This window comes from Salminus brasiliensis, chromosome 6 (genome assembly GCF_030463535.1).
Source record: "Salminus brasiliensis chromosome 6, fSalBra1.hap2, whole genome shotgun sequence".
NCBI classification, from domain to species: Eukaryota; Metazoa; Chordata; class Actinopteri; order Characiformes; family Bryconidae; genus Salminus; species Salminus brasiliensis.
Window position 1 is genome coordinate 20,733,934 of NC_132883.1, and position 20,340 is coordinate 20,754,273.

The following is a 20,340-nucleotide window of genomic DNA, read 5'->3' on the forward strand; positions in this document are numbered from 1 at the left end:
GCGAAGCAGGCAGGACAACACTCGCAAAAAAAGTAAAAGAAAGAGTAAAATCTTGTAATATTACTGTTTAATACAGGTCTTTTAGGGGTGGCTCAAAGTGCGTATTACACTTTAGAGGGAGCCAAGGAGCAAAGCAATACATATTCTCTATAATGCTGCTTTAACCGAGGATGCCACTTTACTTAGTGCTAGGATGAAGCACCGCTGTATATCTGTAATACAAATGTTTTCTGCATTTTGAGTTTCTCAGCATCTGATAATTACAGTAAAACACAATAAAACATTAATAAAAAATAGCAACAGCTATAAAAATAGCAACAGCTAAATCCATTCACTACAGAGCAGGCCTTGAGTGGTTCCACAGTAACCATTTTCTCACAAGTAGTTAAGAGCGATGCCTGAGCGTTTTAGGTTTTAAAAAGAAAGTATTTTTTATTAATATATAACAAACCATTAAAATGGCCTTCAAGTTTGAACATATAATAATAACACCTGATTTATAATGCAAAACATATATAATGCAACTGCAACTGAGAGTACGTGTAAAGCTCACTCCCAACAGAAGCACAAAAACATTTTGCATGTGGGGACATCTGGTGGTCACAAAAGCAAAGCACAATTTATCACTAAAATAGTAAAGTGAAGAAACAAACAGGAAAAAATGGTGATATAATAATAATGATAATAATAATAATAATAACAGTACAAAAGGCATACTAAACATATATTATAGCTTATAAATACATGTCCAAATGTTTGTGGACACCCCTTCTAAAAAAAGCATTTGGCTACTTTAAGCTGCACCCAATGCTGTGTACTACCAATATTTTAGATTACCAAGATTTTATTGGCACCATGCCTGATGGCTAGATGGGTAGAAAGCCCCCAGCGTTGAGCTGTGGAGCAGTGGAACTGTGTTGATGGTTGGTGCTCCATCCAATATATTTGGGGTGAGCTGGCAAAATTTGAGATGAAGTGGGTGGGTCATCATCCAACATCCTGACCTCACCAACACTTTTGTCACTGAATGCAATCAAATCCTCACAGCATAGCTCCGCAACATAGTAGTAAACCTTCCCTAGACAGTGGATATAGGTACTCCAACAAAAGCAGGATAAACTCATTTTTTTATTATTACCCTTGATTTTAAAAGAAACAGTGTATGAGCTGGCGTCCCAATACTTTTATCCATATAGTGTAGAAAGTGCCAAAGTGAAAAAAGGAGTTTTGCAGGGTCTCTTTTTCACTTCCAAAAGTTCTGGATCCCTGCACAGTCCAAGAACTTCCCTTTGTTCTGTGCATATTCTGTAGTGATTCCACGTGGAGTTTATTTTATATAGTATTTCTGGAGTGATAAAACATTCATCTTTAGTGACCTCATCTTGTCATGGCTCTGTGTTAAAACTTAAAGTTCCAGCTAGGTCGTAACTTATTATCAGAGACATGAGAAGAACAGGTCTTGGGCTCAATAACTGGAGAGGGTTAAAGATAGGAGTGTAACAGTATGTGGATTTTATCCTCGCCAAAGAGCTTAATGAGGGAGCGTAGAGGGTGCTCATGGACACCCTTTAGATTGGCAGAAGAAGAAATGGGACACCCTATAGCCTTGTGGTCCTCACCCTCACTGGCACACGCGCATGAGGACTGCAGGACTGCAGGAGCTTTTGTCTCTCCTTCACGCACGTAGAAAGAGTAACTCATAATTGAGCAGCCTTTTCTTTCTTTATTCTTTATTGACTGAAACTAAACAGTTTGACCTGTTTAATGCGTCAAATCATGGTGGATCAGACGAGAACCCCTTTCTCATTTTGGCAGCTGTTTTTAATATTCTGAAAAATAACTGTCCATGGCAAAAGGGGGGGGAATGATGAAGACCTGCACGTTTTAAGCCATAATCAGACAGGACTCATTTTATATGGAGGCCTGTGGTAATTCTCTCTTTCACAGGGGCTCCTCTGTACGTTTATTGCTACCCCTAGTTAAGATATGTAAAAGCTTTGTGGATAATAATATTTTCATTCATTAGAAAAGACATGAGGACATTATTATTATTGTAAATATCTTCCAGTTTGGGTTATGAGTCCCCATGACCCTGTCACTAGTTCACCGTTTGTCCTTCCTTGGACCATGTTTGGCAGACTCTAACCACTACATACTGGGAACACCCCACAAAACCTGATGTTTTGGAGATGCTCTGACCCAGTCTTCCATCCATCACAATTTGTCTCTTGTCAAAGTTGCTCTGATTCTTACGCTCACCCGTTTTTCCTGCTTCTAACACATCGCCATCGAGAACTGACAGTTCACTTGCTGCATAATATTTATATCCTACCCCTTGACAGAGTCCTTGACAAGATAATCAATGGTATTCACTTCACCTGTCAGTGGTTTTAATGTAATGGCTGATCGGTGTGTATATACTGCTAAAAAAATCAACTCTCCCTGCAGCCTTGGTTTCAACCGTAGCTCTGTTTTTCCACATACAGCTGTCAGAGAAATCACACGGCATTATTTATATATCAGTATTCTGTTTAGCAGTTAGCTATACTCTAAGCAACAATGGGTTTATACACTGGAAAAGGTTATGACAGTGGAACCCTTTTTGTGTTAATGTAGAACCTATAACACAGTTGCATATAGAAGCATGTTCTTTAAGTTCTCGTGGTTTTTATATAGAAACATTGCCTATACTATATAAGAACCATCTTAGGCCCTTAAGTATATATATATATATATATATATATATACTTAAGGGCCTAAGATGGTTCTTATATATATATATATATATATATATATATATATATATATATATATATATACTTAGTAATAGATAATTAGGACATTGATATTGTAAATATCTTACAGTTATGGGTTATACTCATTACCCTGTCACTGGTTTACCGGTTGTCCCTACCTGGACCACTTTTGGCATACTGGGAACAGCCCACAAGACCTGATGTTTTGTATTGTGGCGATGCTCTGACCCAGTTGTCTGTCAATCACAATTTGTGACCCAGCTCCACTGGTGTCCACACATATTCATACTTAAGGGCCTATGATGGTTAACATGCTGCAAGTTTCATTACAAGGACAATTAGTCCAGAATAAAAAGGTATTTGATAGTATGTGCATTTTATATTTTAACCAAATCTTTGTCATTTCCCATTCCCATCCATCAGCTGACACTCCCTCGTCACAGCATTCTAGCAGTGCTGAGAAGATGAAGGCTAGTTTGTGCTTCCTCTTACTGTCACATTGATAGTATTTTAACCGTACCACCACCAATTATTTTGTGTGCACTCCAACTCATCAGACGTGGGAAATAGTGGCCACACTACATTGCATCCTAGACAAACCTGACAAGTAATATAATCCTACACTGTTGAAAGTAAATGTTTCTTGAGGAACTTTTGGAGGTTCTTTTCATTCGAAACTGTGGAGGAACCTTCAAGAAAAAGTTCTTTTAGAAGAAAAAGGTTCCTCGAAGGTTCCTCAAAGCACCTTGAGAGGTTCCTCCACAGTTTCAAACTGAAGAACCCCTAAAAGTTCCTCAAGGAACGTAATACTTTCAACAGTGCACATAAACATTTATAGGGGCCTTTTATTATTCCAACACATGTTGGAATGCTATTTCACGTGATGCTTTTTTTTAAGCATACAACACCACCGAACAGCTGAATGCATTTGAAGGAGAGCTGCTAACCGCCATGCTGGCTAGCACTGCACAGAGGGGGAGAGCCATCATACCCACCCAGAGAGAGCGAGTGCAGTTCTTGGTGCTCTCTCGGATTGCTGTGGCAACACCAGGGACCCCATTATGAATGCTGCCCTACAGTGAAGTGTTACAGAAAACAACTATTGTGTATCATGGAAAGGTCCTGAAGTAATGGGACAGAATATTTATGCCACGTTGCCCACCCCTAGATAACAACAGCCATTCCTTAAACCCTTTAACGAGCTATCCAGACGATTGAAACACCCAGGGAAACAAGGAATTCAAGGAATTAACCTGTTCTGCACAAGCTGAGCTACATCTCAATGAGAATAGCTCATTAGTAGGCAGCAGGTGGCAGTAGAGATTCTTCTCTGTGAACGGCTTGATCACAGCTTATTAATATGCGGCCTGAAACTTTATTTCTGCAACTTCTGTTAAAAACAACTGAGGCGAGTGAGAAGGTTTCATTTATAATTTAATTCACTCTGTGTATCACTCTCCTATTAATATGCTTCATAGTAAACAGTAGGCCTGGGCTGTGCGCTTTCTCCTTACATTACGGGCATAAAAGCAGAATACACAAACAAAATGAACTGGTTTGAAGCCAAAAAAAGTAATGATGATTTAGATTTTTTAACATTTTTTACTCCTAGTCCTTCTCTTCTCCGTGTGTGATGATGTGCACCAGGTTCTTGTAGTCAAGATTACCAGCCACATCTGGAGGGAAAGCAGTGAACATCTGCTCCATCTGAACAGACGGCGAGAAAACAGAGCGCTGTTAGTCTGAAAGGATGTCAGTATAACAAAACTTTTACCATGTGGTTAGAACACTGTGTCACAGGCAAGCTGACACTGTGCTGCTTTTAGCAACAGTAATCTTGATAAAGATGAAAGTTTAATGAGTTGCCACACCTCCTCTGGAGAGAATCTGTCCGCCTGTGTTGTCAGCATCTCGGTCATGCTATAGAAAGACACCGTGTTATCAGTCCACAAATATCACCTACCAGGATCATGGTAGTTGTGCAGTATAAAAGGGCCATTGTAGTCACTGGGGAACACATTTATCAAAAAACTTTTGGTTGAGTTTGGCTGAATCTAGTTAAGCAGCTAATCATTTCTTCTACTCTGCATTGCTTAATAGATTAGGCCAATGTCTCTGCGGTCCACACAGTCCGATTATGCAAACTAGGCTGCAAAACAGCCTAAACCAACGCATTGACAAATACAGCCGTGACATTAAATCCATTTACAGTAACATAGCAATAAATAACTCTGATTATCTAATTACACTGGCAAAGTGTTGGCATATTTATATTAGGCAGCAAAACCCACCTAAATATCAAAAGTGGAAGTTTTGGAAAAATTAATATCTTATGTTATCAAGTTTACCCATTTTTCCCGAAATCTGGATTGTCAATTACCCAACTCTTACTCCCCCCTTATCGCACGCAATTCTTCCAACACTGGGAAGGCCGACATGTGCACAGGCAGCGCCCACCTCATTTTCTGAACTGCTGCCGATGCAACGTCACCAACGGCAACCAACGTGCTCGGAGGAAAGCATCATGTACCCAGCTCTCCAGTGCCGACCAGCACTGCACTGAAGTGATGTGGGGAGAATGTTCCATCTACCCACCCTGAAGAGAGCAAGGCCAACTGTGCTCTCTCTGGGCCCCCGGCTGCTGATGGCTAGCAGCATGACCGGGATTCTCTGTCATAGCGATCTTCTGGTCATAGTGACAGCGCCTTAAATACTTATTTGTTTATTTATTTATTCATTTCTTTGAAATGCACATTTATTTATTGTATATATGTTTAGTTTTGGTAAGCAGAGAGAGGTTGTGATGGTCAGATATGTAATTATTTTATCATTTTATCATTTTTGTAGTTTTACATGTCAGTTAATTCTGATATAATAAAATGATGAATGTGTTCATTGAGTGTTCATACAGTAGGTCATGGACAGATGTTACTAAATCAGCTGTAACAGCTCGGTTACTTACAAATCCTTTTTCAGGAAGCCTTTCCCTTCAGGGTCAAAGACTTTAAAGGCATTTAGGATGGTCTCCTCTGGATCTGCACCTGATCACAGAAATACAGAACACATACAAAATAAGACATATGCTGATGTGATGTCACATAATAGGTATCTTTTTGAGATTTTGACCCGGTTGTATTATGGTTTCTTTCCAGAGTACCTTTGAGCTTCTCCCCGAACATGGTGAGGAAGACCGTGAAGTTAATGGGTCCAGGAGCCTCCTTCAGCATCTCATCAATCTCGTCCTGCTTCACATTCAGCCGCCCTGCAGCACCAGCAGAGTGTCGAGAGGTCAGAGCCGTACACGCTTTCCGTGTCCCCATGCTAGGTCTACGAGGTCTTCGAGGGTACTAATAAATTCCATATCACAGTATTTTCTTTGTATTTCAGGGTATCAGACGATATTTACATTTGCATTAATCACGTTAAAGCAGCATTAGGCAAGAACTGGCATTTCTTGCTCTTGGACTCCCTCTACTGATGGGGAGTGTAATTCTCGCTTTGAGACACCTTTAAAGGAAACACTGTAAACATCCATTTCTGAACAAGCTGAGAGATACAAAACCGTCATTTGGAGCAAAAGATGCATGTGGACTGATGCAGTAGAGTAATATTACAGGATTTGGCTGGATACACAAATATGAGCATAAAGATGTTCATCGCAAGCATTGTCCTGCCTGCTTTATCAAAGTTACATAGTGCTGTAGCCGTTTTGCGAGCCCAGAGTGGCAACAATAGATACGCCATTCTCCCTATTACAGGTCTGTGGAGCATCAGAATGATTTGAAGCTGCTATTTTTAGGTAAAATGCTACATACTGATGCTTTAATAAACTATACTTTACAGTTTCTTTAATAAGAAGAAATACATGAGCAGAACATATGACAAAGAATTGTCTGGTAATGAATTTCTTAACATTTCTACTGATACACTCACTTGCAGGGCTGTACTTCCTGAATCCTGGTTCTCTATGATGATAGAGGAAACAACCTCATGCAACTTTAGCTTCATATCCCACTTTTATCCTATAAATATTTGTATATATTCTACAAGGGTTTTTATGAATGATGCCATAGGAGAATCACATTTGGTTCCAAAAAGAACCACATTTGTAAAAAAGGTGCCTATCCTTGTCACTTTCACAAAGATTCACTTTCTATTTCTCCCTCTCTATCTATGGACAAAAGTATTGGGACACCTGCTCATTCATTGTTTCTTCTGAAAAAGTTAAAAAGGTGTTTATCCTGCATTTATCATTGGAGTAACTCAGAGTAGCTGCCTCTACTGTGTCATTGCCAACTCCCCAGCTCATCTCAAATGTTTTGGATGGAGCACCAACCATTTCAGAGAACACAGTTCCACTGCTCCACAGCTCAATGCTGGGGGGCTTTATAGCCCTTTAGCCCACACCTGGCATTAGGCGTGGTGGCAATGGGTTCATGTTTATCTGCTCCAGAGAGGCCAATTCTATTGACATTACGTCTCTCTACAGGGACTAGACAAGCGGTGTTCGTGCATTTGCACCTCTGTGTCAGAGCTAAATCTAAACTAGATTTTTAACATGACAATTGATTTAGTTTGTATGTATTTATTTTGAACTGTTTGATCTTAGGAGCTACCAGTCCTAGGAGTTTTACCACTCCCAGTACTACACATGTTTATTTTTTTATACTTCAAATGTCACATTTGATATAACAGAGCTCTAATCATGTCCTACACAGGCTGCTTTAGTCTCACCAGTCCTTTAATAAAACAAGCCCCCAATATCGCAGCCCTTATACGCATGTCAATTCAAAAGAAAAGGCCAGACCATTTGAGAATGCATAGCATAAACCCCTCCCCACCTACTTAACACTAAAAAAGGTCCTGTCAGAGGTCTAGTTGTGGTAAACGAAGGCCCCTCAGTTTTAAATTTCATTCATTTTTTATGTTTCACGATACACTATTGTGAATGTTCCTTTTTCAATACTGTATTGAGACCATTACACCCTTGCCCAGCCCTGTGTGACACTGTTCACTGATTAGTGGCGGTTTAGTTTGCTCACCCAGAGCTGCAAACGTGTCTCTCAGGTCATTCTTGTCGATGAATCCGTCTCTGTTCTGGTCCATAATGGTGAAGGCCTGTGGCAGTTGGAAAGAAAGGGACAGAGAGAGGGCGGGAGAGAGAGAGCTGATGGGTGTTGCAGTAGAGGTGCAATTGAAGTGCAAAGCTGTGCTCATAGCTTTCCTTACAAACACTGCCAACTTTTCCCTCTGATGCCTTTTCCTCGCTTTCTCTCTCTGTTTTTCTGTCTGCGCTCACTCAGCCTCCCTGTTAGCTGTTTGTGCCTTTGCGGTTAGGTGTGTTTGTGTGTAGGAGAGCAAGAGAGAGAGAGAGAGAGAGAGTAGAAAGAGGGGAAGTGTGTGTGCGTGTGTGTGTGCATGTCCATCACTGCCATCTCGGATTAGCTTCACATTTATCCTGTTTGTCGTGCTCTTTCCACGGTCGCCTTGATACTTGGAAGAATGTCTGTCCTTCTCTATTTTCCACCCAACTTTCAGACGGCTGACAGTATATGTGTGAGCGTGTGTGTATGTGTGTGTGTGTGTGTTGGGAGTGTAAATCACCTCACTGCTCTAATGGCACCTGACAGACTTTGAATTATTCACCGGTGATGCTAAACGGCAACACTGAAGCACCATGCGCCGAGCTCACACTGTACTGTAGAGCTCATAGAACTGGTCAAAGCAGATATGGGGGAGAAAAAAAATCACTGTGTAAATTAAACAGCGCCGGTGATTGCCTGTACCTCTTTGAACTCCTGTATCTGTGCTTGTTCAAACATGGAGAAGACATTGGAGTTGGCCCCTTCCGCTCTCTTCTTTGCCTTCTTAGGTGCCTAGATCCAAGAAAAGTAGAAATTAGCCGTATTAATCACTTCAGCGTCGATGCCAGGCAAGGTTTTTTCGGCCTATTTCAGGTCCAGAGAGCCTAGTGGAAAATGTTTGCGTAGGGTTTATAATTAGCACAGTGAGGGAGTGGTCCCCTCTCAGGCTGAGGCTTGAGGATCAGATGTGGGATTAGACTCTGGCGCTGGCTGTTGACAGGCCCTGCTTTGAGCAATGTTTGAGTGGTAATCCCATGAAGACAGGGATTATTCTCAACTATTTACATTGCTGCCACAGAACCAGGAAAACAGCGGAGAAATGCGTTTCTGCTGCGTGACATCACACTCCCAGATCCGCCGCAGCCAGACAGCTGCTTGTTGGTGCTGTGTGGATTATATCCCAACAGCTGCGGTGTGGAAGTGGAGGTCGAAGCATTGGGATGGAGCAGGGAGTAGTTTCATGGACAAGTTTAGCTCTAGTGACGAGGCACAAATATCAAATATCGACCCATAACTACTCAGATCCAATGTTTTTTTTTAAAGGAGCTGTTTCGAGTTGAAGAACTCTGCTTAAGATGAGTATCTGAAAGTGGACTAGCTTAGATTGCAATGGCTTTTTTCAAACAACCAAAAAATTTGAAATGGTTCTTTTCTGTGATGGAAAACCTGTTGCATATGGTTCTTCAAAAACTCCAGATCAAGAGTTCCACAATTGCTTCAAACTCAAAACACTTAAATACTATAGGGAACCCTTTTTGCTAACCCCTTAAACAACCTATAGTCTGCCTGTGGTCTTTATAACCAAAGAATAGCCACACCAGTTTGTACAGTAGTCCTGTAGTTATTGAATGATAAGCCTTGCTGCGTTAAGGGGTTAAGCATTGTTGACTTGAGAAGTCAGAACTTAATGTACTGATCATACCCAAGACAAGAGTGCACACTTTGTGGAGAACGAGGAATTACTGATTGGTACAGAGATGGAAGCAGAGGTCGCCATGGCTTTTACTTCCTCACAAAGAGAAGCAGGAGCACAATCAGATTATAGGTATTGATATCAATCCACTAGCTATGTAACAGCAATTTATAGAGAAACATATGTATGATCAGTGTAAAATTAACACATCAAATTAGTATAAAATCACCACAAGAGCCAACAGCATATTCTCAGCATACACTCTACTACCCCACAGGAAGGAAAAGTCAGTCACAGACAACACTGACATCACACAATGCAAGGGTGTGCTATTTTCTGGCGCAATTTGTTACAGGATTGGATCAGATTCATTCACTTTTTCCCTTCAGTATCCAATCTAGCATTTTCTGATGATGGGTGGCACGATGCCGATACCCATTAATAGCGATTTGCCATCTATATTTGACATGAACACTCACAACAACATGATATTGGCATATTTTGATCTTACATATCATCACTGACAGGGCATTATTTATCTTCTCTTTGTGTGTCTAGGTTTTTTTAATACACAAAACAATCAGGAGCCCTACAATAAAAAGTATAATAAACTAATAAAATATTAGTATGATATGAATAGAAAGGAGGGCAAAAAAACTTAAAGTTTTGACTGAAAGTTCTGCAGATGCTAAGGATGGGGATAAGACCTTGGACAAAAAGAAGAAAGGAACTCACCATAGTTGAGAATGAAGGTTCCCAAGACAAAAAGCAGCACTTGAAATGTTACAGAAAGAGGACAGTGATGATTTTTATAGGTTCCTCCCTATCCTTGTCCTACCCCTTTGCTATAAATATTTCATGGTTCATATCCAGGTAGCAGACAGTGCGCCTTAACCCCTCGTCTATTGTAGGAATCCTGACTGAACAGGGTTTAGAGTATCAGCCAACAGGGCTTAAACGCATAGCACAGCAGATGTGTATTGAAGCTCTTCTGGAAGGTTAGATGTCTGCTAGTTTAGTTTAGATAGCCACTTGTTTGGACTAGGTCAGTTTTTGCCATTCCATTGTCGGTTTGTGTCGACTTCAGTTGGCTCCAGTATGACTGACAGTCAGCAGGGATATCAGTAAATCTGTGTACAGTGTAAAATAAAAGTAGCATTCCATTTTAATATCACAAAATTATGTTAGAAAGAACAGCTTTTGGGTCAGTGTAGTGTAAGGTGCCATGTAGTGATGAGTGAAACTACTATACGATCATGGATTTGGATATTTTCCAAATACATCATGTTATCATGGTATCAAATGATGTCTAATCATAACATAAACTAGCATTAAAATGCATTAATAAGGTTAATGACTTTATGAAGTTAATGCACTGTTACTCTGCTTAAAGAATGTCAGACAAATCTGTCATACAGTGGCATGCAAAGGTTAGAGCACCATTGGTCAAAATTTCTGTTGTTGAAGTTAAAGATGAAACTTTCGAATCAGATTCAGATCATATTATTGCATTACTTAAAAGCTGAGATCTGGAAGACCATGAAAACGTCCTGAGAGAACTGCTTGTAGTATTCCTAGAAAGGCAAGTCAAAACTCCCCTCAACTGCAAAAGATTCTACTGCATAGTGACACCTGAACTAAAACAATTCTCATGGAAAGTCATCAGAAGAAAGCCTTTCCAGTCTTCTTATAACACAATTTGCCATCTATATTTGACATAAGCATGCACAACAACATGATATTGGCATGTTTTGATCTTACATATCATCACTGACGGCATTATTTATCTTCTCTTTGGGGGAAAAGGGAAAAAGCTTCTGCAGATGCTAAGGATGGGGATAAGACCTTGGACAAAAAGAAGAAAGGAACTCACCATATTTGAGAATGAAGGTTCCCAAGACAAAAAGCAGCACTTAAAAATGTTACAGTGTGAAATGTGAAATGTTCTTATAACACAATTTAGCATCAGATGATTTCAAACTGAGCCATTTTGGAAATATTTCCTGTGGACAGATGTGGTTCAAATAAAACGTTATATTCACGATGAGTAAAGATGTGTTCCAACTGTGAAGCACAGGAGAGGATCAAGCGTGCTATGGGCTTGCGTTGCAGCCTGTGGCAGTGGGGAACAGTTTATTGGTAAAGTAAAGAATGGATTACTAGAAGCAAACATCATATTATCTGAAAAAGCTGATCCTAAACACACCTCAAACTCCAAAATGGACTGGCTCAAGAGGTGCAGACTAAGCTTTGCCATGGCCCTCGCGTTCCCCCAACCTAATCATCATCTGAAGTCTGTGGATAGACCTTAACTATTTCAATCAACAATAGGATTGGAATTATTTAAAAGACTATTAGCAGGCTACAAAAAGGGGCACCCAAACTTTTAAAATTGAACTAAACTGTTAAGCAATAGAGATTTAGGAACTGATATATGACTGATTATCTAAATTTAAATATATTGCTAAAGCTTGCTAAACATAGCCCGGCCCTAGCACCATTTCCATTAGAGACTATTCAGAGCAGTCATTAGTCTGCTCAACTGAGATTCCTCCAGTGGTTCCCAGTAGCCAATACAAACCCGTAGTCCCTGCATTCCAGACATTGCTCCTTGCTGCCCACAAAACTGTGATTCAGAATTGCATACCTACAAGGCAACTCAGATCGTCTACCTTAGGATGCCTGGCAGTGCCTTCTACGAGAACAAAGCAAGCAAGCCAGGATGATATCCTACTGCTTTGGGAGTCCTCAGTGGTACTTTCATACTTCTTTCTTCTTCCTGACCCAGTTTAAAAATAACCTTTTCTTACACCATTTAGATTAATATCCCCATCTACCTGTTCGCAGTTTTAATAGTGCAAATGCTCTCTATGACTGAGTGCTGCACTTTTCAGTCTTATATAAGCTTGGTGTCACTTTACCATTACCATGGCTAAATGAATAAGCTGTGCTCCTAATAAATACAAAAGAATAATACATTGTGATTTGATGTGTGTGTTAACAACGTCTAATTGAGGAAGACCAATATTCACAGGTACCTTCAGTACCTAGCTCATCTAAAAAATCCTTCATTAAAGTAAATCAGGTGAGGTGCTGGTGTAAATGAACAATTCCATACAGTGTCTTCTAACTGTGTTCTTCTACATGTGCCCTTCCAACTGTGCTCTTCTTACTGTGTTCTGCTATTGTTCTTCTAATTGTGCTCATCTAACTTTGCTCTTCTAAAAGTGCTTGTTTAACTGTGTTCTTCGAACTGTTAGAAGGGCACAGGTAGAACACAGTTAAAAGAGCACAGCAAAGTGGGCACAGCTAGCAGACCACAGTTGAAAGAACACAGCTTGAAGAGCGCAGCTGAAATGGCACAGTTAGAAGAACCCAGTTTCTAATGATGCTCTTTTAACTGTGCTCTTCTAACCATGCTTTTGTGTGTTTTAACTGTGTTCTACTAACTTGGCTCTTCTAACTGTGCTCCTCCAGTGGTGCTCTTCTAACTGGGTTTTTTCTAACTTGGTTTTTCTAACTTGGCTCTTCTAACTGTGCTCCTCCAGTGGTGCTCTTCTACCTGGGTTTTTCTAACTTGGCTCTTCTAACTGTGCTCCTCCAGTGGTGCTCTTCTAACTGGGTTTTTCTAACTTGGCTCTTCTAACTGTGCTCCTCCAGTGGTGCTCTTCTAACTGGGTTTTTCTAACTTGGCTCTTCTAACTGTGCTCCTCCAGTGTTGTTCTTCTAACTGGGTTTTTCTAACTTGGCTCTTCTAACTGTGCTCCTCCAGTGGTGCTCTTCTAACTGGGTTTTTCTAACTTGGCTCTTCTAACGGTGCTCCTCCAGTGTTGTTCTTCTAACTGTGTTTTTTTCTAACTTGGTTTTTCTAACTTGGCTCTTCTAACTGTGCTCCTCCAGTGTTGTTCTTCTAACTGTGTTTTTTTCTAACTTGGTTTTTCTAACTTGGCTCTTCTAACTGTGCTCCTCCAGTGTTGTTCTTCTAACTGTGTTTTTTTCTAACTTGGTTTTTCTAACTTGGCTCTTCTAACTGTGCTCCTCCAGTGGTGCTCTTCTAACTGTATTCTTCTAACTGGGCTCTTCTAACTGTGCCATTTCAGCTGCGCTCTTCAAACTGCGTTCTTTCAACTGTGTTCTGCTAGCTGTGCCCACTTTACTGTGTTCTTTTAACTGTGTTCTACCTTTGTTTTTCTTAATCTTACTATTCTAAGTGTGTTCTACATGTGCCCTTCTAACTGTGCTCTTCAATTCAATTTAATTTTATTTCTATAGCACTTTTTTCAACAAATATTGTCACAAAGCAGCTTTACAGAGATCCGGGTCCAAGTTTCTTTTGAGCAAGCAAGTGGCAACAGTGGCGAGGGAAAAGTCCTTCGGGTCGAGAGGAAGAAACCTTGAGAGGAACCAAGACTCAAAAGAGGAACCCATCCTCCTCAGGTCGACACCAGATAATAATAAAAAGCAAAGCGGTAAATGGTAAAATGGTAAATGTAGCATCAAGTCATACAAGATGAAAATGGTGTTTTTCTTACTGTGTAACTGTGCTCTTCTGTGTTTTACCTGTGTTCCTCCAACTGTGCTCTTCTAATGGTGCTTTTCCAACTGTGCTCTTTTGTGCTCTGTGTTCTTCTAACTGTGCGCAGGCCCAATGATGATGTTGTCCAACGGTGTTCCAATGCCATGACAGGTTTTTCCATTATGTCTGACAGAACATGTGTGCTTTGGATCATGAACCCTACCTTTACTTGTCCACAATCACCTTTGTTTTGTTTTTTTTAATTAAATTCAAAGAATCTTGCTCCAGGGCTGTGCAGGCTTTTTTTTCAGATGGTTTCCAGCAATGTTATCTGACCTTTCTGTTCTTAAGTGTTACCAGTGGTTTGCATCTTGAAGTAAACTCTTTTTATTTATATCCATGAAGCCATTGATTGTGTTCCTGATTGTAGACTGCACAGGAAACCTCCTTAAAAGAGTTGCTGACTAGATGTTGTGATGGGGTGTTTTCTTCACCAAAGACAAAATTTTAGCTGGCTTCTGGGGCCTTCCAGTACGTTTGCTGAGCTTGTCTGTGCCTTTTCTGTTTTTTTTTTTTTTAATGTACCAAAATGTTTCTATCTCTCTGATAGGTTTGTTGTGTTTGTCAGCCTAATGATGGCCTCCTTCACTTGCACCGACAGCTCTTTGTACCGCACATTGAGAGCTTTCATGAGCAGCTACCAAAAACAAATCAACACTTATAATCAACTACAGACATTATATCTCCTTAATTTGTCATGAAACAACAAGAGAACAGGCCACACCTGAGCACGAAACTGCTGAAATCAGTTAATTGTCCAATTACCTTTGAGTGTGCAAAAATAGAGGCACTGTGTAAAAATGGCTGTAATGGTAAATGGTTTGTGCAATATTCTTTTAACCCTGGAATAAAAGCTGAAAGTCATACTTCAGTCACATCCATTGTGTCAGTGTACAGAGTCACTGACTGTATCCTGCCAAATATTGAATCCTGGCTGTATGTTTATTTGCATTTATTATGATGTTAAATAGTGTTTTACTATTAATACACTTAATACACACAAATACATAGAGATGTAATGATATACATACATAGTTGTAAATAATATTTTAAGCAGTACTGTAGATAGAAAACCAGTATATACACAATTTACAGCTGTTCACACTGACCTATACACTGCATGCATGCCATACCTTCCTCTACATTGTGTCTCTATGGAATAGCCAAGAACTTAGACGTGTCAGGCTAAGGCCTCCACATTGGAAACCATTAGTGACCTACTGAAGACATGTCATTTTTTTTTACCCCTTTTTTTGGATTTGGGTTTCCCATTATGTCATTATTAATTTATGCAGTTTGCTTTCCGACCAAACATTATGTCTGGTACCGAACATGTCTGGTACTATACCTTAATTAGGGATTATAGTAATCACTATGTAAATACACAGCATGTTAACGGCAGAGCTGCCCGGGAAATGCATCTCCTATCACATTGAACAAATCAAACAGATCATTTCAATCACTGATTACTGTTTTTGCGCAACACTTGAAGCGAGCACTCATTTCATACCCAGCTGACATCCACGTCGAGTCGAGAAGAGGAATTTAGCCCATGTTTCAGTCAGAAGCATACATTTGGGATACATTTGGTCTGAGAACTCCTGGAAATGGTGTGCTGCAATATATGCTCTGCTCTGCTCCACTCCGCACAGCGATTGCTAAGACATATGAACTAGACAAAAAGGGGTTCGTAAAGAGCTCTGTAGGAAAGGCTGTACTTCTTTATAAAACCATGTCAACCCAAAGAACCATTTGAATGCCTAAGTGGTTCTCAACCTCGGTAAATGGTTCTTCAGTGGTTGAATAACCCCTTATCAATACTGGAAAGAACACTATGGGTTTAAAATGTAAGCTTTTTTTTTTAATGTGAATCATGACATTGACCCCTAAACATGAAAAGAAGAAAGTTCTTTGAAAATCGCGAAGTACTCATCAGCTGTAGGAACAGACGTCTGTAGAGCTTGGTTGAGGTTATGCACGTTAAGAAGAATACGTTTGCGAAGGGCGTTTGGGATGGAATGCAACTATGTGAAAGAGAGGGTTACAGGAGCTCGAGAAATCTCTTCAGTAGTGGAAAGGTCATAAATATGGAGAGGTGCTGCACCTTTAGGTGAATTGCTTCATTGTGATGACATGACAGAGAGAGAAGGCATGCACAGTACATATGCATCTCCCAGACAAGTTGCTAATAAAAAAGTGCGTAAAATCTAGTGCATGGGGGGAGAGAACGGGCCCTTATCATTATTTTACATGGAGAGGTGTTGTTCACCTGCAGGCACTTGGATCAAGCACCTGTTTTGCTGCCTTTTGGACCCGAGAGACAATCAATATATCAGAGTTCAACCTGCTTTTCTAAATATTCCAGGAACGGTTTGTCCAAAAGCAGTCAAACACGAGCATGTTTTCAGGACACTGCTGACTGATTCTATTAAGTCTTGATATTATTATTATACATCATTCAAATGCGAATAGCTATAGGTCATCGCACGTTACATACCTCTGCACCTCATCCCCACCACACACATTCATTACTGAGTGCTGTGTTTGGGTTGTACTGTCCTGTGTGTTGTATTGATGCTATTTATTTGCATTTATGATGCATTTTACGTATCTGTACTGTATTGTTTCTGTTCCATGTTGCACCCTGGCCCTGAAGGAACGCACTTTCGCTCCGCTGTGCATTTGTACACAGATGGAATGACACTAAAAGCCTCTTGCCTTGACAGATGATTCAGGAAAAAGGTCCTGTACTGGTACAAACGAGCCCTTAATGGAACAGTTAGATGAGCAAAAAAAATCTAATCCACATGATTGGCTCCCTACCACAGATGCAGACGATCAGCCAATATATGTTTGCTTAATGAAGTTAGTTTATGATTCTTTAGTTTGGAACAGGAGATGCTAGGCTCACATTGCTAACAAACACTGAACTTAGATTGTCGCCAATTTCATAGCTGTAAATGCACGTCACTCAAATAATTCGTCAAAAAACGTCACTCAAATCATTCAAAATGCTGTCCAGGGCTTCATTTGTTTTTGCACAGGCCACAAATATGTGGTTTACATGCAAATGACTTTCTTTCGTCTATAAAAACAACAAAGAATGTCATTATGCCATTTTACGTTTTTTAAAAATGATTTTTTATGCAACTTTCAGATACATTTTTAAGAGAAAGAAAGAAAGAATTAATAAGTATGTAAATAATTAGTATGTGGAGGGGAGATCAGTGACTAGGCTCCAAGCCCAGTGTTTGTTAGCAGTGTATGTTAACCTAGCATTTCCTAATTGTAAACAATTAAAGGGTCAATATGCAATTATTTGTAAATAATATTGATTTTTTTTATTATTACTATTTATATTCTATATATAATTCTATCTAATTGATCTACTTTTTGTAAATGAGCGCCCTGCTGTGACACTGTGACTGTGAATTTCCTCACTGTGGGACTAATAAAGGGTTATCTTATATGTCAGATACCAAACATGTCTTGGCTGATCAACTGCATCTGTGGTATGAGGTGCATATTTTTTGACCCGTATTCAAAAATCAAAGAAAATAAAATAAAATGTGTGGTATGGTACAGAACGATACAGTTATGTCCTCTAACAAAAGGTAGTGAAGAAGTACCCTTGAGAGTGCCCTTTTCTCCGAGAGTGTGTACACTGCAGTGTATGTTGAAGGTGTGTCTCAGGGTATTCATCTTATTCAAAATTACAAGCTATCTCACATCGCCAAAATCCCAGAGAGACACCTCTGCCTACGAAATCTGTGGAACTCTCATTGTTTCATTGTTCTGTGCAAATGACATGGGGGGGGGGGGGGGATGCTGGGGTGGGAGCTGGTGGGCGCACCCTCCAAATATTTCCATATTTAGATATGAACAAAAGTAATATGTTTTGGTGCATCCGGCTTGTATATCAGCACCTATTTAAATTTCAAATTTAACAATGAACCATATGAAAACAGGATCCATTATTGCCTTCTTATGAGACTGATGCACTCGATTCCCCCTGAAGCCATAAATAAAAGGCAATAAAAGTGAAACTTTTAATAAGCACCTATAATACACCCCTTAGGTGGTTTGTAAAGAGCCAAGGCGTTTCAAGCCAAAGATAGACTTGACTCGAAGGCCCTGTTTGACTTTAACAGCAAAGAAAGAAGAAGAATGACAGATGCGCTCCTGTTATAATTGCTCACAGTCGCCGTGCGCTTTCATAATATTTAACCCTGAGAGCCGAATATTATCTGAAAATGAGGCGACCTTGATCAAATCAGTTCATAAACAGCTGCATACAATGAAATAATGCTTTTCATAGTCTGCCTTCTGCTTGCATCTGCTAGCATTAAAAAAAAACAAAAAACATGTGAGGTGCATCTGCTTAAAAAATATGTTGGTGACACTTGTCTGCGTGAAGTGTGAAACTGTTTCACGACGTTGGTAATCCTGCTTTTTAAGAAGCTGCACACTGGCAGTGAGGCTTTTAAACAGGCCAATGAGATGCAATTGGTCTTCCACAAGAGGGAGCAAGCGATGTTAAGAAGTGTGGATAGAGTTCTTGGCATTTAGCATTTCAAATGATAGAATCAGTGCTCACCCTGACAAGCGGCGCGTCTGAAATCAGTGGAAAATACTCTCAGCGGCAGCAAAATACAAACCACAGCAGTGTACGACTATGTCACTGTATGGACATAAGTATTGGGACACCTGCTCATTCACTGTTCCAGTTACTCATCCACTACATTTTGGAGCTTTGCTGTGAGAATTTGATTGCACTCTGTGCCGATCAACCGAGTGTTAATGAGGTGAAGATGTTGGATTATCACCACCTCACCTCATCCCTAACTCCTCAACTCATCTCAGAAGGACTGGATGGAGCACCGGCCCTCTTTCCAGAAAACACAGTTCCACTACTCCACAGCTCAAAGCTAGGGGGGCTTTCTAACCCTCTAGCTTATGCCTAGCGTTAGTCATGGTGCTCCAGAGAGTCCTATTCTATTGACAGTACTTCTCCACAGGGACTAGACGAGCTGCGCGTGTGCATTTGCACGGCTGTCTCAGCAACGGGTGCAACTTAAAGTAGCTGATGCATTCATTAGAAGGGGCGTCCACAAACATTTGGACAATACTGACCTTCCCACTACAGTCTGTTCTGCAACAATACTCAACATTCAGGTTCATTTTCATGCAGAAAAACTACACTATCCTCCTCTAGGTCTTCACATACAGGCTAAACCAACATACATGGCTACTTGATTTAAGACTGGCTTGTGTTCCTTTTCCCCTCTTTTTCATAAAATGATGCTAAAATGATGTCACTAATTGCTAATTACATACTTCTATAAAACACTGTTTTATTATATTACTTTCAGCTGATCTCTCAGTCTGTTTTTATGAAGGCTGTATTTTGTTATGTGCTTACGGGTCAGTTCCCCATACCCAGATGAAGCCTAAGTCAAGACTAACTGCCACTGCAGTTCAGTCCAGACTAGGCTCAGCTCACGTTCGGGCAACCAGCCCCCATATAGCCACTCTACATAGTCCTGAAAGGGCTTCATAACTTAATGACTCATAACTTAATTATGGAATCATTTCAAATCAAACATTCTTCAAAGATCCATAAACAAGATACATGTTTTCCATCAAACAGATATTCACAATTTAAACCAGTTGGTTATTGTTCTATATATATATACATAATCACTCACTAAAGAACTCTTGAAGGAACACTATACAGTTATTTCTTAGTTGTTATGCACTGAAAAAGAGGTCATTGGTTCGCGACAATAGTGGAACTTAAACATTTTAGCATCAGAAGAACCAGGAGATTTTCCATCAGTCAGTCTTAAAATAGGTTCTTTATGCTTTTATGTTTTTTTCTGTGTACTACAGGCAACAATATTGAATATATTATGTATAACAAATTGAATACACAAATGCACAGTCCAAATTCCTGATGTGTGTGGTTCTTTAAAAAGGGGCTCTAAAGAGCACCATGAAGGGGTTCCACCATTGCTCCAAGACTTAAGCACTATATCTTCATAACTTTTTTTTTTAACCAGCTAAAGAACTATTTAACTATTTACACCTCCAAATATTTTTGTCCTGGCTCTATATGGAACCTTTACAAAAGAACCGTTTGCCTTGTGGAACCCCCTTTTTGCTGCTATATCATAGGCAATAACCATTTGGCCTGGCAAAGAGCCATTCACACTTCTAAAGGGTTCTACG

The 20,340-nt window shown here is 40.0% G+C and overlaps 1 protein-coding gene across 1 annotated transcript; it reads right to left on the minus strand.

Moving 5' to 3' along the window:
- Positions 1 to 4,364: 4,364 nt before the first annotated feature.
- myl2b (myosin, light chain 2b, regulatory, cardiac, slow) lies at positions 4,365 to 15,612 on the minus strand. Its single transcript, XM_072680990.1, has 7 exons — positions 15,580 to 15,612; positions 8,543 to 8,623; positions 7,799 to 7,874; positions 5,914 to 6,018; positions 5,719 to 5,797; positions 4,628 to 4,676; positions 4,365 to 4,463 (listed from the first exon to the last, which is right to left on the minus strand). The coding sequence occupies exons 1-7, from the start codon at positions 15,610 to 15,612 to the stop codon at positions 4,365 to 4,367; spliced, it is 522 nt and encodes a 173-aa protein (XP_072537091.1).
- Positions 15,613 to 20,340: the final 4,728 nt, after the last annotated feature.

Excerpts from the sequence above, each read along its gene's own strand:
- myl2b (XM_072680990.1), bottom strand. The coding sequence starts at position 15,612 with ATGAGTGCTCGCTTCAAGTGTTGCGCAAAAACA. Across the intron at positions 7,875-8,542 it reads AGATACAGGAGTTCAAAGAG|GCCTTCACCATTATGGACCA; the intron begins GTACAGGCAATC and ends CAACTGCCACAG. Across the intron at positions 6,019-7,798 it reads AGACACGTTTGCAGCTCTGG|GGCGGCTGAATGTGAAGCAG; the intron begins GTGAGCAAACTA and ends CTGGTGCTGCAG.